The 23,794-nt window shown below is 42.4% G+C and overlaps 2 protein-coding genes across 2 annotated transcripts in view; one reads left to right on the forward strand and one right to left on the reverse strand.

Moving 5' to 3' along the window:
• Nucleotides 1-23,794, forward strand: part of LOC106647824 (uncharacterized) — a 263,442-nt gene that overhangs the window by 120,896 nt on the left and 118,752 nt on the right. The window lies entirely within an intron of this gene.
• Nucleotides 1,874-2,421, reverse strand: LOC106647825 (uncharacterized). Its single transcript, XM_014364369.2, has 2 exons — nt 2,207-2,421; nt 1,874-2,073 (listed from the first exon to the last, which is right to left on the reverse strand). Exons 1-2 carry the CDS (start codon nt 2,394-2,396, stop codon nt 1,874-1,876), a joined length of 390 nt encoding a protein of 129 aa, XP_014219855.2. The 5' UTR covers nt 2,397-2,421.

Here is a 23,794-nt window from a genome sequence, read left to right on the forward strand (position 1 = left end):
AGAACAAGTAGGGGCGTTCAGTGGGGTCTCATTTGTGAAAAAATTATCAGTTTGTTGTCGTTTTTTTTTTCTTTCCTCTCATCTCACGGGAGATATTCTGGATGGCTGGAGATCGATGCATTAAAGTTCTTCGAATATTCCAGTGTGTCGGTGCACTTGTTTGAAGTTTGTACATTTCAATGACTAATGAAGCCAAATATCGTAGAATAACCTCGAAACGATAGTTACAGTCATGGTTTGCTAGTGGGAAAATTAAACACACTCATGCCATCTTAAGTCACCCTCTGGAATCCCTGTAATTATTATACACGATAAAAACGATTAGTATCGATTGATAGCGACGGTGGCAATCGTAAAAAGATGAGCTTTGGAGAAAGAAGGGGAGCTCCTGCACAAGTGGGTCCAACGATGACACACGCGCTCACAGAATCCATAACGCTGTTAATTACGCGTTTTACGGCGGCGTGTAACGCGCGCCCGGGGCGTCCTGTTAAAATTCATCAAGCGTCTACTACGATAAATCATAAAATATTTAATGCCTCGCCGAGGCACTCGCGTCGCCCACGGTCTTAACTTTGCACTCTGAATAACGACCTCGAGGTCGGCACTCGGTGTATACGGTTTACAGCTGCGTATACGGACGCGAGAAGGCCGGAATTAAAGTGTTATTATCATAGAGAGTCGTGGCTCGCTTGTGTAATGCAGGGGGTGACGTGGCGAAGGGACGCTGCAGTGGGACGAGTTTAAAGAGTGTGCATGGAAAGATAGCCTCATTATTGTCGTGGCGAAGGTGTTAAAGATGCCTGGGGTTTACGAGGGTAGATACGTCAGCTACATCATTTTTCTCTTTTCTTTTTTTTTTTATCGTATAAGGCTCTTGCTTTTATTTTAGCATTTTTGTTGTTACGCTGCGAGCAGAATGTTTGTATATTATTTTAATAATTTTTCATTATGTATAAGTAATTTGATGAGTAACGGTGAATGCTTTTGTGAGTTGCAAGAAATGTATATGGGGGTAAACACGAGACTGTTTACATACTGAAATGAAATGTCCATTATAAATATAGAAAACAAAATTTCATGTTGACTCAGTGGTAGGAAACATCCAACGTTGTTGTGAATTTTTCCATATTTTTTTTACATTTTGCACTATTTGTTTTGAGATGATCAAACAGAGCTACATCAATCATGTTGAAACGTTGGTTTTAAAAAAGTAGTATTTATTTTTGCTTATTGCATAGATTTATGATAAATAAATATAGCCTTGTTGTTTTCGGATTTGTCCAATAGTTGTTACGAATGAACTACAAAAAATCATCGAAAATATGTTTGCTGTGCAAATACATGCTGACGATTTCTCTTGCTATAATAGTATAGCACAGGATAAAGTTAGGTATAAGATTGCATAGGTACTTTTTTTCTATTTGTATGATACTTAGTTTTAAAGGTATGTGCAACCAATGGATATTTTTTTAAAAATTTTTTCTCGAGGGATTTACTAAAAGTTCCTGATATTGATGGATTATCGACTGATTTTCACTAATATAGATTATACTACGTGTTACTTATAAACGAGATAACAAATTTACACACGTATAAATCATACGTATGTGCAGTTAATACGAAGCTTGCATGTTAATGCTCAATATTACAGCAAAATCCACTCGGATCGACTGGCATAAAAAAGCATCATTAAAATTGATGATACAAGTAGATATTAATATTGTTAGGCGATACATTGGATGAAATCCAGCAAAAAATCCAGAGGAATAAATAAAAAAATACTTGTAATCCACGTCTGATTTATTCAAGTTACCGGTGTTGATAACAATACAAAAGATCAGAACTTATCCGTCATTCGCAAACGCATGATTTACTCTTTAATTTCCTTCTTTGGGCGAAGTTGATTCGAGTGTCCGCACTTTTTTTTCCTGCAATTCGTAGCACGTGGGTGAAGGCGAGCGTAGCACTTGCGGCATATTAGTTTCTTCGAATTGTACTTTTCCGCCAAGGCCTTAAGAGTGGGATCCATAGCACCTCCCCTTAGACGAAGCACGAGATGCAGCGTGGACTCTATCAAACAAAAAAAAAGAATCTTAGACACTCAGAGAGACAATCACGAATTTATAAAAATATCTAATGGATTCGTGGGAAAAAAATGTCGTCCACGTAACGAGCAAAAAAGAAATACAAAGACAATACGCACCTTTCTGGATATTGTAGTCGGAAAGAGTGCGGCCATCTTCGAGCTGTTTGCCGGCGAAAATCAACCTTTGCTGGTCCGGAGGTATGCCCTCCTTGTCCTGTATCTTGGCCTTCACGTTCTCGATTGTGTTCGAGGTTTCGACCTCTAGGGTGATAGTCTTACCCGTCAGGGTTTTCACGAAAATTTGCATCCTCTGTTTTTTTTTATGACAATAAGTACGCACTATGTATTGGATGTACGTCAAGCTAAGATTGCCTTTTCGAAATATTGTTAAAAACTGACAGCCTCGCAGATTGCACGTATCATCGTAATGTGTAGATGCACTCGACTACTACCGTTCGTTATCACCACCCACACTCTTCTGTCCGGCTTAGTTGTGCTCACCTTGCTTTCGTGGCGGTGACATGATCGTTGGGAGGATGTAACGGTAACAAATGTAAAAGCACGTGTATGTATATATGTGATTTAATTATGGACACGCGAGCATAGAAAGCACACTTTACCTGTGCATCGTTCAAGTGATCTACATCTATTTGTGCGATGCTCATCACGGTCTGTATTTTTTTCACGTCTAACGTCACGTTGCGTTCAGTTTTGAAATATTTTTTTCTTTCAACTTTTTCTTTGGGTAATATAATAATTTCACATTTTCAAACGCTTCCCGGTATGTCTTTGTTTTTCTAATGCCTAGTCACACTTTCTGCTCTTTTTTAAATACACTTGTCTCCCTACAAGATATGAGCGCCTATAAAGCACTGGAATGGTCTTTAAAAAAAAAAAAAAAAAAAATTAAGCAGGGAAAACGCTCCGAAGCTTCGAAGTACAACGAAACAGTGCCAAGTAATTATCATGAAACAGTAGTAAAGGACTAATTAGGTCAGACGCTCCCGAAAGAAGGAAAATCATGAACTTAATTTTAAACTCTATAATCCAGGTATTTCCATAAAGTAAAATATCGCAGGTGCTGCGGGGGAGGATGGCATTTAATTTGTTCGGGGCAAAATAAATTTTCCGGCGCAGTTGCAATGAAACTTTATTACCGGTAACTCAAGCAGATTGCGCTTGTTTGTTTTAGCGCTATTAACGCACCGCGTAAATCCAAACGGGGAGTAATTATTGGAATCAATAAGCGACGCTACAATAAAATGAATGGCAATATGTAGTACCGCTCTCGAGTTTGATTGCAGTATTTTTTCAATGGCAGTCGCGTGGTCATGTACACCCATCAGTCGAGCAAATACAAAACCCCTACGGAGAAGAAAAACACAAACTAACGAATGCTTCAAGATATAGACACACCCGTTTCCCGCGTGTGATTCATGCAGTCATTACACTCGCTTTTCTCTCTCGTTCCGCCTCTTTTTCCATCTCTCGAGCAGCACAGAGACGCGCGCTCGCGTGTGTCTCTATTAATGTTGTGCGCTCGTGACAGCCGCTTATTCACGTACTCAGCACTTCCCCTCACTCAAGTTTCACCAGCCGAGCGCGAGGAATTTCTCTTGCAAACGACTATCCATATTTTTTGATGCCCCGATTTATCAGGAGACACCCACGGCCTTGTATATTTGTACTTTCTCGGTCTTGCAAATTGCACGATTTGTAATTCGTCCACGGTAAAAAATTCAAATGACACAAGTTCCCTGTACGTGTTTGTATATGCCTCGTTGGGTGGGATAATATTTCGTCAATCGTCGCGATTATTTAACGAGACCTTTTTCCCTCTTCCTGTACTTCTGTTAGCTTACGTGTTGCGTAGGTATTGCTGATTTGAGAACTTTTTTTTTTTCCAACTCTTTATGCAAAAATTAAGCAGTAATATTACTTGAACCTCGTTTTTACGGGTGTCGTACCGCATTTGCAATTCACTAAAGTTATTTTGATGTGATATACTACAAATATCGTATGCCTAGGATCTCACAGTTATATTTCGTGTGTGTTAACGAAAAACTGTATTTTATTAAACTTTAGGTTCTCGTGGAAATGGTTAAATAAGTTTTTGATAGATTTGTGGAAGCTTACCTCAATAGACGAGTTACATTTTCTTTCAAAGTTTAAATTATTTATAAACAACAAAATCAGGAGTACTTACTCAATAAAACTGATAAAAAAAATTTTTCTCAACAACTAGCTGCTTCGCCAGATTTATTAGTAAATTCAATTAGTGTCAAGTTGGAACTGATATACCCGTTCGTTATGAAAAAAAATATGAAGCTCCAAGTGGAACGAGGAAATAGAAATAAACTAGGAAAAACTCTGGAAGGAAGTGAAACTTCAAAGCTTGCATTGTTAATTTTCTTAAATTTGTCATTCTCATAAAGTAGCATTAACCGTATTAAGACTTGTTAGGATGCTATACGACATTCAACGTAGTATAATGACGAGCTTAACTGTAGGGCGAATTGAAGTTTCACTTCAAGTAAGTATTCCTCGAAACTTCAATGAACATATTTATAACGTCAATAATAATATAACGTACGAACAAGCACAGCTACGACAATTTCCCAGTGAAATCAGCATCGTAGCACTCAATTAAAATACCAATATAATAGCGTGATCGAGACTGCTTCGGACAAAAGAGAAAATTGTACCGAAGCGGCGCTTGAGAGAGGAACAGAGGCGATTATTCGCCTGCAGGCAATACCGAAGCGCCGCCACTCGATAAGGCCATCGCGGCAGTCCAATTCCGTTATATCTCCGACCCTCAGGCCCGCCAGTGGGGCACCCGCGGCTCCGCGCGTAAATCCGCGCGTCCGTAACAATACGAATAAAGAAGATGCTCGCCGGAGTGTGTAATTCGATTCCACCTGACGTTATCCGGCGTCCGAGGCAGCGAGGGGAGGGCGATTACTTTGGAGGGCCGATACCAAGAGAGAAAGGACGAGCAGCGGCTTGGCCAGAAATAAGCCCTCTCGAGCTGACTTGATCCTCATCGGCCCGAGGCGCGCGAAACCCACCCCCCTCGATTCCCCTCCCCCGTTGGCTGATATTATTAAAGAAGGCGAAACGAAGCCGGCTACGGTTTAATCCGTCCTCCTCCCTTCTTATCCTTCTCGAGTCCATCCTCGGAGTGGAAATAAATTCGCCTATATATGTATCGGGAGAGCACCACGGAGAGTAATTGGCGTCCTAAGACGCGGACAACAGCCGACTCGTGGCCGTCTTTGCTACCGAGCTTTTTTTTTCATCGGTAATTGAAATCACCTCTTATTCCCTCGTAAACCCTCTCTTTGACGATAATGTTGTAGGTGCGTTGCTCGGAGAGATCGATCATTTCTCGCAAACGCCTTTGTATACGTACTTTCAACGAGCAGCTCTGTAGCAACCCCCGATGTTTTATGGAAAAATTTTAAACAGCCATCGCGAAAGTGAAACAGCAGTCGTATAAGGTATCCTCCTGAAATTGGCCTCCTAAGAAGAGACCGGCAATTAAAAAGTAATCCAGTTATCGCATCCCGAGGAAGAGAGGCAGTTACTTGGCGTAATAATTTCCCCCCCGTGCACTCCGGCTAGTATCCCATCCGGCCATCTTGAACTTTTCCAATTCGTGCGTGGAATGTGTTCCTTTGTTGGCCAGTTTTTTTCGCCGCCCTCGGTACTTATTAAGCTTTGAGAAAAGTTATTATTGCAGCGCCGTAATTTGTATAAAAAAAAAAGAACCTCTGGTACGAGTATTCCGGAGCTGCTGCATTTGGAGGGTAATTTTATCTTTTCGGAATGTAAAAAATGGTGCGAGTCCTGGGTAAACCTTTCCCCCGTTTTGTTCTCGATTTAATGCGTGTGATTAAGCAAACCGCGAGTGTGTATTCAAGTGCGACGCGTAAACTTGTAAATTCCATGTCAGTCGAAGGGGGACATAGAAAACTCTCCCTCGTCGACGCCAGGAAAAAAAAATTGTGGCGAGAATTCAATTTCAATGTGTACACGCACACCTTGTGACTCATGGAATCCATAAATACATAACGAGACGGTCTGTGCGTCACGAATACGATGTGGAATGATATTGCGTCAAGTGTAGCGTAGCGTTTTTTATTTACTTCGGTTCAGCCAGGGAGAAGTTTTTCTCGTATTCTCCGATTGAGCTGCAACAACAAACTGGATTTTCATCTTGAAATACATACATATTTCTGTTGGGGCGTAAGTCAACTCTAGGATTGTTGTTGCTTATATACTATTGAAAAATTAATCGCTATATCTGTTTAGCTAATTAACTGTGACATGTATTTAAATACCAAGGGAGTGAATACATTTTTTATAGACAGAGACTGTGTATGATTATAACCACGACAGCAGTATTGCAATGAAATAACGTAATTCAACGATGATTTTTTTTTGTCTGTTTCAGGTGAGTTCGTCGAAAATCATACATTTCCTATAGCTGTTTGGTAAGAGAGAACATGTAACACACGGATAAGAATCTACAAGCTAATTCAAGGGCTGCGTCCTTGTTCTCGGCGTTGAGAAAAACAGATAAGTAAGAGATAACCCGTAGTATAACTCATTGAAACTAGGCATGTAATGTACGACACCGAGAAATGCCATTTACTTCTCGTCTCTCAAAATTTTCTGGTCTCAGAGCCTCAGTTTATTTTTATCCTTCATATTTTTGAATAAAAACTGAGTTTTTTTTTCTTGTGCTATTTTGATAAAGCTCAAATTAACACTATTTTTGTTATTTTTTTAAAACCTTGACTTTAAATTTACCAGCTCTAGAAAACAACGTGATCAGTCTTCGTGATCATATAAGGAGAAAATAGGCTTCTTCGGGTGACACATCGATTTTTTTTTTTTTTTTATCTCAAAATATTCTATCTTACCCTCAAAGGGCTCAAAATTTTTTTCTCTTAGGGGTCCAAATGAATTTAGGTAATTTAATTAAATGAATTTTTCCAATCGTCATCACCACGGGCTACTCGTATCATTTTTTTACACACAATCGCAGATGCAAGCTACATACCGAGTGCTAGTATACGTGTAATCGATTATAAAGCTATTGATCCCAAGCTAATAGCGAATCGTATGGAATAATTTAGGGGTCACTCACTCGCAGAGATGTCCAGTGTGTACAGTGTATGGAAAACAATGCCAGCACGAGGAGATAGTCATCGATGCACAGTCCAAAATTAGTTGCTAAACACGCAACTTTTATTACACAATGACGCCATGTGTGCACAAGGATGAAAAAAAGACCCTGTGCTAAGCATCAAATCACCAGACACCAAAGCAACGTCCAAGCAGAAACGAAATAATCCATTGTACGACGGTAAAAGAAGGTCGCGGAAGCACGGGCGACCACATGTGCGTGTCCGAGAAGCGACAAAAGCCCGAGAGAGAGAAAGGCATAAATCGCGTCCTCAGCGGGGGGCCCCGGCAGCCTTATTACCCGCAACTTGTGCCAGGGGCATATTCTTCGCGCGCTCGCGTACACTCCCCCCCTCCCAACCGGTTCCTCCTTTTGTCGTCGTCCTCCGTCCACTATGTACGTTCGCTCGTGGCATCTTGGAACGTAGGTATAGTCACCCAACAGCGTGTGTATACGCACTGCACTGGCTAATGAAGTCACGGAAAAATCAAGACTCGCGTTTAAAATATATTATACACCCATGGCGCGCCTCCATCGCGTGCGAGCGCTTGGATAATTCATGCGGGAGCCGGTAATCTCGAACGACTACCTGATAATCAGCATGTATTTGATGCGCGTGTGCACTCGGTGGGCTGGAATTATTTCAGTATAAAGTTCTCACGGGGATACGCGTACTGTTCGCACTACTTTTATCAATGTTCCCGGGGAGCGTGACGCACGAGCGAAAGTACCTTTGCGAGGGTGGTGCGACTCGATGGGAAAAAAGCGATACGATTTTCCCTGTGAATCTCTACTCGACAGCATAGCCTTTCGCGTTTCTTTTTTTCAGGGACCACGTTGATAAGTGTACTCGAATGTTTTCATACTCGCTATCAAAGTCGGGGACGAAGAGCTTGAATGGATTTTTGATGAATGAGCTATTACTATGTTTTAAAACGAGGGATAATTGTCGCATGATAATAACTTCCAAAACGAGAGTAATACGTCTGATGTTGGATTTTTACCGCCCATCCGATTGGAGTTAATGGTAAATTAGTCACTTATGACAACCCGTTAAGATCCATTATGCCGTCGAGGGTATAGGCGTGAAAAGAGATTACGTGCATACATAGTAGTTATTTACGTTTGATGCACTCGAGAGATGGATGCTTTTGAAGCGATGATTACGAGAGTAAAGTGAGTCGTAAAAAATGTAGCTTTAAGTGTTTTATGTTTCAATGAAAGGTCATCATTCCAATTGATTATTGAAAATTATTAAAATCCTTGCGTACAGCACTCACGAGTATGAAAAAATAGAGTTTGAGTTCATAGAAATTACGATACTTGGTACCTCAACGCTCAAATACACATTTAATTTATACGTTCACAAAGAAAACGAGTGACCTTTTTTTTGAACCCATCGATGCCTTGGTCAATAAAAATGCTCTATTCGAGAGGTACATGGTAGACGTATTGGTTTGCAACAAAGCTCCCACGTAAGAGCTCTCGAAGATCAGAAGAGTATACACACATATATTTCAAGATCGATACGTAATGGCCACTCACGCGGCTAAGTAGCAGATTATCGCTTTCATATAAATAATAAGCCGCCGAGACATTAAGCAGTCACCGTACACCGAGCACTTAAGAACTCACCGAGGAGTGTTAAAGAAATGGTTGCCGCGGCACCGAAGTGTAAATACAAGTAATCAATAAGTAACACCCATCGTGACCAATTGTATAGGAAAGTGTTTACCTGCTCCAATGCAATGTACAAAAAGATGATGGCACAATATGCATGTATGACAATAGTTTGGCACTCGTCGCTTTTGTACATAGCAATACCGCAGTATCGGCAGTAAGTGGTTTAATATCGCGTATATAAAATATACCAGTGTTTCCTCATTAGGTAGAGTTTAAGGACTTTTGATGGAATGTGTAATTATATACCTACCAACAGGATGTTATGACAAGGGGTAGAAATTGTCTGGATGATAAATGTGAAAGAGAAAATAAATAATGGCCGAGACGACAGAAGAGTATACTCTGTATGTATTCCATATGGGCAGAAGTATCATATTTTTAGAGATGTCAACATTTGTACGTGGGGGTGAACCCGTTCTCTGTTTCTATGGATTAAAAAAAAAAAAAAAAAAAAAAAAAACCCAAAGCAAGTACAGGTGACAAAAAACAAAAGTAAATTCATACCATCCGCATCGGGATGTCATGACACTTTGCAAAATTGTTATAGTCCACGGAATATATTATTTATCGACGAGTGTTTGGGCATATCATCGCACAACGAGCTCTTGATAAAACCAGAATGTATATATGTTATCCGCACAACACACTGCAGTGCAGGCGCCAAATAGACGAAGCAGGTCTGCACGTAGCGTATACAGGTTGTTTAGGCGTCGTAGATATAGAGAGTCAGTTGGCGCACGCCACGGGGCTCGACTAATAATAAGCGTGCTCTCGAGTTACAACGGGGGTTGCAGAGAAGGGTATAAGCAAACGCACGCGTTGCTAAGTGCATTGCCGCTCGGCTTAGCTCGGCGTGTATAACGGATGACGCGCGATAACTGTATGTACGAGAAGCGAAGAGAGAGAGAAGTGTATCAGGTACATGTACTCACCTACGGTGGCCCGAGCACAAGGGGGTGGAGAGTCATTTATATATGTATATGCCGAGGGATGATGGTGATGATGTGTGTGCCGCGTATATAAGCCAAAATAGAGTGCGCCTAATTGGATTATTCACCGCGACGCGCGACGACGACGGTGCTCCCGCAGGACGGGTGTGTCTCTCGCACTCTCATCTATATATGATGGCTTATTTTAGCGAATAGCTCATCGTATATATACATACGTAGGTACGCCTAATTCGCTCTTTGATCGAAGAGCGACGGCAAGCACATACGTGTCGCTTTGCCTGAGTTATCTTACTTTACGCTGTCACCTTTCACCTTGGATATACCAGTTGATTTTGATGATGGTTGTCCATACAACACTTGAATGCATTGTGGAAAAATATGAATTGGTCGGACGAAAGAGTTGAAAGTTCACTGCAAGTAACAGCCAACTCTAAAAACTCCCAAAGGCAAACGGGGCGGGCGGAATCAATAACGCGGCAGAAAGAAAAGCGCAACAGACTGCACCTAACGAGTACTGCACCGGCCCGCCCAAACGGTAGAAACAGACGGATGAAAGGGCGAAAACTGGCTATATCGGGTTTCGCGCGATTGAAAGCCGAGACCTTAACTGCTCGACTATACTGCCAAGTTGGCGAAAAAAAAGGGGGGGGGGTGGAAGAACACAGGGGTTGTAAAAGGCGATAATGTATGCGAGAGCACACGGGAGAGCGATCGAGTCGTACGAGCTTTAATCACTCGATGTGCTCCGCTCGTAAATTGAGCAGGAAAAAAAAGGCACGCGAAGATGGAAGAGTTTCCACGGGTGGTGATTAATTTTTCACCGCTGGAATTCACGACGGGGACTTTTATGGGCCTTTCGAGTGATTCATAAACGGGTGTACTTGGATAAGAAAAAAAAAAGAAAAAAAAGAGAGACTTAATGAAGTTCTATTATAGTCGCCGCTCGTACGATGCCTATGAATTTTCATGCGATACCCGCAATCGCGCCGTAGACGGTATATTAATCACTTTCTCCGTAAATCACCTAGCGGCGCGTACCGCTGCTTCGCGTATACAAGTCTGCTCGAAACTTTATTTAAAAAAAAAAGAGCCAATAATAATTGTCTCTAATTTATATCGATCACTACCGGAGCGGTGCGATAAACACTATAAAATAGTTTTTAAAAAAATGGACCAAACAATTAAACCCGTGCCATTCTAGTCGTCACTTGAAGCCCTGCGCTGTTCGTGCGAGTAGAAGAAGGTGTACAAGGACACCTGAAACCTCCGTGACAAAAAGGTGCGCTCGGACGCAGACACCTCTCCCCTTCCTATAGTGCTCTTCGCACTCCGTCCCGACTCTCCAAACTGCTACTGTTCTTCCAAGTGGATTTACGATCGATAAGCGGGAGTAGAGCTTGTTGTTCCCGTTGGGCTGGTATATCTTTATGGACGATGATGACGAGAGTTTGCGAGAGAAAAAAATGTCTCGGCACCTTTGTCCCCTCGTAACAACAATAATGCCTCTGCATCGGTCACTTCACAGGCAGAGTCCGGGGAAAAGTTATTTCGCCGGGAGAATGGGTGTTATCCTGTACGTATACGCGGTGGAGGGGGGGGGGAAAAAAGCTCGAGCGATTTCCAACGTATGCTGTCCTCCCGTACCGGGGAGTCGTTCCATCTTGGCTCTGTCTATGGGCTGTCGCGTGCAGCCACTGCCGCGGGATGGTACGGCTTTATTGGATTCTCCGGCCACGCTCGCCTCTCGTGAGATTCTTCGCGTTTGAGGTAACAAGTTTTGGGGGACCACAGCTGCGGTCGGATTGTGGATGTGTGCTGCTGGTTGCTTGTCTCGACTCGAGGGTTTTTCTTTTCTTTTTTTCCACCAATGTCCAACTTTTCCGAAGATGAAACAGTTAATCCGTGCGATTGCAGTACTAGTGGCCGTTGGTTGAGTTCTGGTATGTACCGACTTTACCCGAGTTAACGACATACCTCAATATACGTAATCGAGTACGTGATGTGATCTCGAGACATGGCTAGATTTAAACCGCATCACAAAGAAGTTACAGATTGGCGTCACAATTTATAGTTTCCGTTTGGCCAATTCAAACTCGAGTGAATTACCAAAGTTGGTATACTCGAGTGGCTTTTCATCTGGCCTGTATCTGTTTTTGGAGGAGTATAATATTTTGGAGGAATGCTATGTTTGCTCATCTGATGGAAGTTTTAAGAAATAATGCGAAAAAGCCGCGATGATAGCAAGTGTAGGAAGCTCAAGTGGACCAGATTTTTTTTTCCCAGTAAAAAAGCCGAAAGAGAGCAGGGGAAGAACGAACGCTTTGAAAGCTTTTAAAACACTTTTTCCTCAACGATGCACTAGTTTTCGTCCATCAGGGATCGAATCGACTTTTTCTACCCCTAGCGTCACGCGTACTCTTCGTTCTTCTGTCTCTCCCTTCCACCCCCCACTACTTTTGCTTGGCATTCCTCTTTTGTCTCCTGAAGCTTGGCTATTTCAGAGATTCTTGCCAATCACTTGGCTCGAGAAGTCCACCGAGCATAACGAGATGACTAAAAAATAATATTACCACATGTCAAGGAAACTGTGCCGATTGAGTGTAGGTGTTTAGAAAACAACGTCTAGAGCTTGACGTAGGCGTTGGCATGAAAATACATGCTGACTAGTAAATAGTTGCAGAATATTTAAGACTGTCGAGGAATCAATAGTTGTGAGCTAATATTCCTGGAGAACATTTTTTCCCTTACAAACAATCATTCACTGGTTCATCATCAAATCATTTATTATGGTATGTAAATCACAGCCAGTTAAAGTAAAAAGTTGTGAATGTCACACTACTAGTGTTTGATATTTTATTTTCACCCACTGTAGAACACACGAGGTGAACTTTTCTTCTGAACCGTTTGATTCGTTCAAAAATTCCCGTCTTTTTACTCGATATTCATCCATTTCTGCAGTTTATTTCCAGTACGACAGCGTATATATTTATAATAGCTTTCCAAGTCAAACTGTCACAATCAGCCAACCTTGACATTACGTAAAACGTCAGATCCAGGTAAATTTAATAATTTCATTCGAAGCAAACGCAGAAAACGTCCATAAAATAAGAATTCAGTCACGTGTAAAGGACGAGAAAAAGTCAGCTCCGAAATGTTCATTGATTACGTCATTGTTGCGACAAATAGAAGAAAAGCGGCACTATTTTGGCGAAGGGGTGGAGCAACCGCATGGTATGACACGACGTGGGAAAACCGGGACCCGTTTCCGCGCTCCGGACGAATTTCCGCCATGCGGCGGCAGCTACACCGAACCCAAGGGATGATTGATGGTGCATCGGAGCCGCACTTAAATTATTTGGCCCGGCCGCTCTTGATAAATTGCTCCGGTGTAGGAGAGGCGGCCCTCCATGCACGAGTTACATATTTCAAGTTTTTCGACCCTTTGGGCTTCTCTTTCTTTTTCTTCTTTTTTTCTTTTTGTTTTTTTTTTTTTTTTTGCTGTCAAAACACTTAACGGAGGTCACAGCTTTTATGACCGTTTCCTTTTTTTTTCATTACTGTATACTGTTTTATCACTGCTTTCTGGTGGGTGATAATAAAGTTCATCATTAACTTTGAAGATAATAGATATATAAATCTGTCACAAGGATTCTGCTTTTAATGGATTTCCGGTATAGTATCAATGGTGACAAGATTGAAAGGAACCTCAGTTATTGTCATTAATAATTCAATAAAATGCTTGCAATTGTCATTCGCGATCATTGTGATGATGACACCAAATACAGCATTAAGATTTATGAGTTTTTAATAGTCGTTTGGATGCCATTGTAAACCTGCAAAATGGCCATTGTATAGTACACTCGAAGTTAAATTAATTACCATATTAATATTAAATTCAACAAGGGAACATTCATTCACCACCCGTCGATCGTACTTAATGAGTATCAATTATCCATCAATAGTGAAACAATGTAATCTTCAATAGACGTCTATACCAATATTCAATATTCGTTTATTTGGCGTGAAATTAATTAATGAAAAACCTCCTCGTCGGATTGCAAGTTAGTGCGTGACTTTAATAAGGAGCCACTCCGCAAGTACGAAAACCATGGTGATGCATTAACGAGCAAATCATTGACAGCAAATATTGAATGTTTAAACATCTCGAGTTTGAAATAATCTTGAAACGAGGCGCCTTTTTCAATAACAAACAAATACTCATTGGGACCTTGTGGTGTGTCAGTGCGCATCGGTTATACGATCGGGGAGTACAAAGAATGACGCTCGGGTGCTTTGACAATTCGCAATTTCTTCTCGTTGAGGTAAAAAGGACGAATTCAAGTGCGCATCACCAACAGCAGAGAGTTGCAATGAAAGCAAAAGTAGGTAAGACAAAAAGGATGTCGTTCTCACGGCTGGTCGGCCAGTCTCGTGCGTCCCCGTGTCGTTTGATTTTATTGCCTTGTGAAAAATCACAAGAGCTCAGCACTCGTTGCCAAATTTTTTACGTAAAGGCACACACACTCTTGTACTTCCTACAGGGCTAAATGACAATACAAGCTAAGATGATGTAAATGGGCAAAAATGCATTTTTAAATTTATTTATTTTTTTTTTTCTATTCTTATTTATTCTATTCACAAAGAAAACTCCCAAAACGTGACTATTTATACAGTTTAGAGTAACATTTATCTTTCCCACGGACTACCTGTCATGGATTACGTACGTGTTATCTCTCATTGTCCTCGTGCACATTCAGGATTCACATGTCGCACGTGTCTACTGTTTCTCCAAAACTGTAGCACTAACACAGTCCCTTCGGCTTTTCCAAGCTTTTCAAGCTCACTTGGCATATTTTACGTACAAAGTGATGGATAGTCCGTCAAGTCTATACCCGAGCTTGGATAACGTGATATGGTAAGGTGTCGAGAAAAATGAAAGTGGTGATCAAATGAATGAGTGTCGCCGTGGCAGTGTAAAGCTCCTTTTTCATTAGCTTTATAGAAACCTGTTTTCAGTATCGCGGATAAGGGGATTCTTTTTGTTCCATCGTTTATGGAGAAAACGTCTCTTGTGAGCTGTTGGGATAAAAATTTGAACTTGCTGGTAATTCCGACATTTATCTGAGAAACGTGGACACATGACAGTGGTTTTTTTTTTTTTTTTTTTTTTTTTTTTTAGAAAATTACCTAAACTACTACCGAACAGTTAACGTAGAACATTGGACAAATAAGTACCATTAATTAAAAAAATAACATAAGGAAACTTAAAACACGAGCAAAGAGAAATTAAGACGCACTTATACCGTGTGCAAGCCAAGTGGCGAATTTTTCAGCAAATTTATCAATTATTATTAGCAAAGGCAAAGAAAAAGAAAACAGTGTCGCTTAACGTGAATCCTAGAAAGCCTTCCTACTCCACAAAAGCATAATTGATCAGTCGAACGGCTGTCAGGCAGAATATGCATTGCATTGCATACCACAAAAGGCACATGCGCCACTGCTCTGGCACAACATCGCTCAGTGCACAACATGTAAAATACGCGCTCGCACGGCTATGCAAAATTTTGCGTTCAACGAATATTAATATTCATCAGGTGGCGTGTTATTTTGAGAAATCGCAAAAAAGAAAGCCGAGGGCGCGCTGCATCGTCGCGTATGGTATACATATGACCGCACGAGCGACTTCCATCCCACCCCTACTCGTGTAGGTACTCTGTCCGCATAACATTGGCGTTTCGTTGACACATGCGAGCTGTTATAGGTATATACGCCGATGATGCAGAAATTGCGCCGACAGGGAAAAACACACTAATTTGCAAATGAGCCTCTGACGCGCTGCGCTGAGAAACCGGTTGGTGTGTTTTAATTGCTCGACGCTCGGGACGATCGTCATGTTTTTCTATGGAAATTGACGTCTTCGCGCATCTCAACGCGATAATTAGTTGATTTGAGGGAGTCCTTGTACGATTTAAACAGGAAATGGGGAAAAAATTTTACTCGAGCCATTTCTGGTGTGTCGCATTTTTTTATTTTCACTCGCATTTGTATATATTTTCGTAGGGTAACATTTGATGGTTGTAGCTATTGGTAACTATGTACGGCTATTGCTTGAAGACATGATTGCAGTACTTAAACGCAAGAATACAACCATTGCAGTCCCATGCTGATTTCACCCCTTTTCTTATACATGAGACCTCGGAACATAATCGTATTCAATCAGATGCACATCTAAGGGTAAAACCATAATGTTTTCTAAAAACTGTTAAAGTAAAACTTGTAACTTGTTTCCATCGCGTAAACGTCTCGCTACAAAATGCCTATGCTTGGAGTAATAAAAGAACCCCACCATAAACACCGTTTGTAATTTTCAAAACATCCTTGACGCAACGCGTCAACTTTGGTTGGTACAGCTTCCGTAAAATACATATGGCAAAGCCCTAGAATGCGTACCAATGCAGACAATCAGGGAAGCCGTAACAATTTACGACTCTTTTGAGGGATTACGATTAGCCGACACTTTGCAGCTCTGTCCTAGCACACGCGTGACGTCAGCAGTTTCTTGGACTTCTCTCTCTGGTCGCTACTACAAGCATATATTATACTCCCCGCGTGTCGTATAATTCCCTCGAACAACCGGATTAGCCTCTCTCGACGAGCATCTCGGTTGTAAATAACGCACGCCTCCGTTCCCGGCGTGGACCGACAATGCGTTTTGCAAATCACCGCGCCGCAACCGAGCTATATGTATACAAGAGTTAAGTGACGCTTAAGCGCTTCGCGCTTTCTTGATTCACCGTCAAAGCCATGTCCTATGGAGGATAATTGGATCGTCCCGCTGGGCATTAGGATGGTATTGAATGCTCCGCGACTAATGCAACCGTGACTCGTCGACCATGTTATTGTTCTGCATTTGGACTATGACGATGAGTCGACCTTTTTTTCTACTTTTTTTTTTACGTCTACATTGTGATAACGAGTGATTTCTAGCTTACATGTACCCCAAGTTTGGGGTTGATTCGCGTAAACTATGAACGATCGGATGGATTTTCCACGAAATTCCATTGAGTAGCATCACTCGGATGATCGATCATTATTATAATATGGACGTGTATTCCCTCGATGCGTAAAAACAACAAGAGTATAAACATGTGCCGAGGCACGTTTGTTTTCCCCAAAAATCTCCCGGCTCATGAGAACATGACCTCGCAAATGTATATATAAGCTGACCTGCCATGCCCCCCAAACTCACTTTCGATACCCCCGGTATTCCTGTGTGTCCTACCTACGTACAGCTGGAGCTCGAGCCTTCGACGCGGATGTTGCTCGGAGGCGCGTGTGCTCGTACCGGCGGGTCCGAGTAGAGCAACCGCAGGGAGGCTATTTGGGAAAATCGAAGAGGAACCGAAATCGAGAGATAAAAGGGGCGCTTTTACACGTGTGTGCGTGTGTGTGTGTGTATACATCGATACCACAACTCGGTCGGCCGCTCTTCATACCCGCCATGGTTCCCTGCAGCGTATAGGAATGCGGGTCGTGGGAAGGGAGTTGCGGGGGTGATGCACGCCGAAGAAGAAAGTGTGCCAAAGACCGGGGTTGGGGGGGGGGAAGATTCCCGCGGGTTTTTCCGGAAAGAGCCCGCCAAAGGAGGCGACGGCGTTATTTTCCTGTCCATCGCGGGAGCGTTTTCACGGGTCCGTGGAGACTTTGAGGGCCGTCTTCCACGTGTGTGTGTGTGTGCAAGACTCGATTTTTCGATGCTGGCTTTAGGTGGAAGCACTCGTACCCCCCATGCTGGAAAATCACGCCCCTGTTATTGTGTTGTCGAAATGGCAAAGCTATTGTTCGGGATTTCTCTGGCTTGTCTTTTCTCTCATATTTTTCGTCTTCGTTTGGGAAAAGGTAGGTGGAGAGGGGGGAGGGGGATGAGCGAGGTATTCCAGAGAGGAATGCCATCCAGTGTCTCCTCCGAGCCGAAAATCTGTAGATGAATAGGATCGTTATCTTCGTGATATCTTGCGCCCACCTTTTTCTCGGAGTACACGTGATTTCTATCTATAAATGTGGGTGGTAGTGCCGTACTTTTTCAAAATGATTTGTTGAACAACATGATTTATTTGTTCAAAAGATGAAACTCATTCATCTTCGTACGAGTCAATTGTTTGTGAACAAAATAACCATGCGAAGGTTAGATTACACGAGAAGCAAAATAAAATGAACATCAGCAGTGTACCCAGGGATGGAGAAATCGGACGAGCAAAGCATTTTAAAGACGATGCAGGGTAAAAAGATCTTGTAGGAGCCGAATGGTTTAGTGAAAAGCTGAAAGGATGGAACATGCTCGTGGGAATAAATAACGAGATGAACATTTGACAAGATATATATGTATATATAAGACTTCGATGAAAGGGAATTTTCGAGGAGGGAAATTGGAAAGGCGCGAAGGGTGGTAAAAGTCAAGGGTAATGGCTCTACTTCACCTCGAGCTTTTTATTCTACCTTGTATTGCTCCCCCTTTGGCACATTACGCAGGAAAGTTTGTCTCAAGAACACAATGCGAGTTTGACAGAATCATCCGATTCTTACAACCGGTTATTTACCACAGAAAATTGACCAATAATTATTTTAATTACTTACACAGGGTGTTCAGCTTTGAAAATGACCGATCATCTAGTTGCAACAACCCCGGCGTGCGTATGGACGAAAAAGTGCATGGGTGGGGCAGAGGAGCGATGCAAAAGTAGCCAGAAAATTTCAAAAGAAAAAGTGTTGGGAGACGCGAAAAAAAGGAGACGAAGGAAAGAAAAGACTCGAGGGTGGCAAAGCGATTGCGGGTATTACAGCGGATGAATATGGAATAAAATAAATCAGAAACACCGTCGCTACCTCTGCCGGAGTGGAAAAAGAGGACGAGGAAAAAAATACGCGGGGGTGGTTGGGGAAAAGCAGCATGTAAAGAAAAGATAAGAGCACGGGAAAAGTCGTCGTCGTCGTCGTCGTGTAAGGAAGCGAGAGCGGGAGGGAAAGGAAGGTATATTTCAGAGTACGGGCGAGCAGAGGCGAAGAAAAGAAGTTCTTGCTCCGTGCCAGCTGCACCGGCGGTGATGGCACACACACGCACACACGTGACACACAGGGAAGGAGGACGGATCAGAAGTCTTGGCTCGGGTGCACTGCTACCCCCTCGCATCATCTCTTTTCCACTCCTATCGCAGGAATTACGTGATCGGAAAGCGAGCAAGCGAGCGAGCTTCGGCCCAACGCGTGCATGTACGTACACTGTGCATTGTGTATACCTATGGATAACCAAAAAGCACAGAGAGGAGAGAAGAGCAGCGACTCCACTCGTGCAATGTATTAATGCACGTGTTCCGGCGCTTCCTCGAGAGAGCATCTATCGCCACTCCTCCTCCCCCCAGCTTCTCTCGTATTCCTCTCTTATACTTCTTGTCGCAGCCACTGTACACACTAGGTATATACTGCAAGAGCCCCCCCACGAGATGAATGCACACGGGCTTCCGTACAGTCTCTCCCACCCTCGCATCTTTTTTTCTTTTTTTTTCTTTAACTCCATCTACATTCGTTACCTCCCTTGGGAAAGTATGTGACCTCGTCTTTTTTACTTGCGTCTTTTTCGTTGGTGTACGAGCTCATGCGCCTTGTTTATTGTCTCTCTTCTTGCCGAACCCCCCCTCCCCTCGCAGCCTACCAGATTTTCTTTTGTTAACAGAGTGGGACATGCCGGGCTTGGCAAGCCCTCTTCGTTAGAAGACTTTGTGCGTACACGTGGTCCAACCTGCTCTGTGAAAGCTGATTGCAATGGCTCGTTGTTTTCAAATGTTTTTGGTGAGCCTCCTTGGATCGAGGGATCGAGGTTTAGTTGACCTAGTTCTCGATGACGGAAGATTACTAGACAAGTGCACTTTGCAGGAGGTACCATCGTACATTATATCGATTGACCTACAAGATATCGATGGCATTGTTAATACAGGTCTTTTTTTGCCATCCCAAAAATGTGGCTGTTGAAGTTTTGTGAGCCTAGAGGGGAACTAAACTTGTACCTGTAAAACCTTTATGAAAAGTCAATCTACTTTATTGATCTTCGTAGAAAAAATTATAGTGATTTAAGGGTTGAAAGGACTCATAAAGTCGTTTCATTAAATAAGTTGATTGATTGATTAATTGACCGATGGATAATATAAAAGAAAAAACATTGTTTTAAACTTTTTGAGTGTTAATGCTATAATGCACACATTTTGGAAAATACTTGATTTTTGTTGTTCAACTAATTGTTCAGTTAACAATATACAAGGATCTTCCTCGAAATTCGCACGCCAATTCGATAGCGCAGGAATACATTTCCAGTGAAAAAATGGCAAAGTCAAGCCAGAACTAATTAAAAGTTTTTTCCAACTCTTCATCATTCTTCATGAAAGAAAAAAAAAAAAAAAAAAAGAAAAAAAGAAAAAAACGTGTCGAGGATAAATTGTTCATCATAACAGATAAATTCCAAATCATTTGGCAGAGGAAAGGGGGAAAGAAATGAAGCTCGTTTCCCGAATATACACAAACAACAACAAAAGTTATAATTAACATCACAAAAGCCGTACGGGGCAAGGCAATCAAAGTTTTAATGAACATCTCTTTGGGGATTGCTTTTTAATAAACACTAAACAACTCGGACTTTCCAGTGAGAAATAAATTAAGCGGGGCGTCGTGGCTGCTGATTCTCGCGACTTTCCATTTCTGAACTTTCGCAGCGCGCAAAAGAAGTAAAACAAGAGGTGATTTTACAAGCGCGTATGCTGTCCAGGGATGCATGAAATTTCGTCCATGGACATCCATACCGTCACTCCAGCGCGTCGAAGTGCATATAGGAAAGCTTAGTGTGGTGAGCACCATCAGAAGGGGTAGGACGCGTGATACACGTGTACGGTCGGATTCACGTCAGCCATCGCGGCACCGGTTGCGCATATGAATCTCGCGAAAAAATGCAATATCGCGACTGCTTTTTCACCGGGTTGCCACAGCCTTGGGAGAGAGTGACTGTACTACAATTGCACTCGTAAGATTACTTTCACGTATGCGATCCATTTTTCACCACCACGACGGACAAGTGCTCCATCTTTATCTTTCAAACCAATCTCGATACTTGTCCCGAGATCATCGTGTACCACGGCGTATACGTGTGGCTTTTTTCAGAATATTGCACCTAGTATCAGATAATTACTGCAATCTGCTTTTAGTGCAAATTTTATTTTACCTTGAGACTAGAATTACGTATCATCAGTATTATCAATTATTTCCCAGAATGTCATGAACACGTGTTGTCTCTCACTATTATTTTTCACCCCCAAAAAATCTAATATAAACGTGGCAAGGAAATCCTCCCTTGTATACAGTCAATTCTGCAATCGACAATGACGTATGAAAAAGTTTGAAGGACAGCTCAACAGGACTGGCATTGGTATTGGAAAATGAATAAAATAAAAATGGAAGGGAGTACCCTAAAAATAAAATTTTGTATCTACACACACGCGCCAAGTTACGTGGGCTAACCAACGTGCGTCTATGAGTACGCGTGTGTTTCTGACACGCTCTTGCAAGTTGGCAAGGGAGAACGAAGAACCTCCGTGTGGAGAGTCTTTGGAAAGATTGAATTTATTTTTCAGCACATTAGAGTTAGACTCAACGAAGGATAGGTCAAGTTTCGAAGTTTTGTGGGATAGCTCTCAAAAAGTAGCCACTGGGGAGCATGGAAAAACGAGGACACGATAACATTAGCGAACCACCTCCTACCTCTGGCTCTTCGTTTCCTTCTCTCAGGCCCCCCGCGAGATCTAAAGGGTGGGAATCCATTACTCGATGAGTCACCGAAATCTGGTGCACGTATCAATCCGGAAAACACATTTTTTTCACTCCTCTCTTCTGAGACTGCGGCTGTTCGTACATACACACACACACGTGAATAAACACAGGGTGAGGGCACCGCCGAAACTAAGGTCCGCCCTGACGTATCGCGCGAGCGGGAGATGATGGCTCCACTGCGGCTGCCACTGACGGCTTTCCATTAGCCCCCTTTTTGCTTGTTTACCGTAGGCTCTCTCTCTCTGCCATACCCCCCTTCGCTCGCTTTCAGTTTGGCTTTCTATGAACGGAGCGCAAGAGCACCCGGTCTTTTTGTATTCGTCGACGCGGTCCGATTTAAAATCGGATGGGAGTTTATTTTATTTTATTTTTTTTCGGATCTTTGGCTGTAGTTTGGTATAGCGGCCTCCCAAATAGTTTCTCTACGTGGTCCCTCGTGCCCGAATTCTCATGGATCCGATTGCACGAAAACAAACGCGCGAGCTTGCGTTGTCACTCAACTGTTGACGTTACTTTGATACCGATCTGTAGCTGGAAAAATACACAGTACAGCTACACGTCAACGAAAATAGTTTGACCTAAGGCAGTAAGTCTGCAGTCCATTGTACGTGCAATCAATCTCAAGCTCTCCGCTTTAATTCCTGATAAAGCTCTCTCTGGCACAGGGGCGAAAGTAAAGTAGGGGCGAAGTGAAACGCGCTTGCAAGCTCCGGCAGCTGTAAGCTCGCGATCCGCGGATCGATAAATTTATCCGCCCTGAAAGCTGCGGTGGTTGGGAAACCAAGAAAATTGAAAAAAGAAAAAAAAAATCAACGAGGGAGGATCGATTCGACAGCCGTACGTGAGCGAGGGATTCGCGGTCGATTCAATGATCGTTAGCCCTGCAAAGTGAAAAAAGTCCACTGGCAATGCTGCATGTCCACCCCAAATTGTGCCTTGCATTTGTAAATATGCTCGCAGGGTGTGCTTTCTATCCTACAGCTCCTCCCTCCTGGACGAAGGATTCCTTCGCATTCGCGTCACGGACGCCGTTGCACATATATTTATGTTTCTCTCAATCGGATGTATATCTGCCGTAATGAGGAGCTAACGAACGGTCTCTCGGGTGGATAGGGCCGGTATACTTTCTCTTTTCACGAAGGTGTAGGCAAGCGGTGAAAAGAAGACAGTTCTTTTTTTGTCCTGATTGAAGTACAGTTTGTCGTACCGATCTACAGCTTTGAGGTTTTATTACATGCTAAACATAAGGACGAGGAATATTTGTATGTCACAACTCACATAACTTATATTATGTCCTTTTTTTAATTTAAAATTTCAATGCTACCAGCCCTATGGACTTGATCGACAGATCGTTAGCAGACAGGTGAACTGAATATTTTCAGAATAACGTGTAAATGTTACCGATGCATTGCCTCTTGAGATGGAAAATCGTTGGGAATTGTTGAAGGAAGTGATGATCGAGTGAAGAAATGGTAATAACATAAAAAATAACAAAAGCATATTCGTGTGGGTAAGCATACTTTTACCCGATACACCGCGCATGGATGTATACGTGCGCCAAATGAAAATGTATTTTTATGGTAGCATCTCGAAGACAAATGCGAGGGGGAGGACGATTGTTATCGGGACTTGTGTTGGCTGTATCTACACCATCTACTCTTACTCCAAGGATACACATTACTTCTGGCTCCTCCAGGGATTTGTGCCCTACTTGCCTCGAAAGTAGTTGATTACACCTACGCACACTCGGCAAAAATTAATCGTTTTGATTATCTTGATTCTCCATGCACTATGAGATGAATTCCATTTGTTTTAGTTCAAGACAAGTACGTCTAAGTATGTTGAAGTAATACATTTAAAAAATTCCACCTTCATTTTAATAATAGGGTTGTAGGTCATGGCGAGGGCCTGTTTTCCCGCTGAAGCTCGTCAAATTGGTGGGGAAGAATAGCGCCCCGGTGACAAACATTTTTCGCGAAAAATGAGTTGCCCGCAGTGTACAAAAGCCAT

This window comes from Copidosoma floridanum, unplaced genomic scaffold (assembly GCF_036245765.1).
Source record: "Copidosoma floridanum isolate Cflo_tuat_1 unplaced genomic scaffold, Cflo_Japanese_pri ptg000021l, whole genome shotgun sequence".
NCBI lineage: Eukaryota > Metazoa > Arthropoda > Insecta > Hymenoptera > Encyrtidae > Copidosoma > Copidosoma floridanum.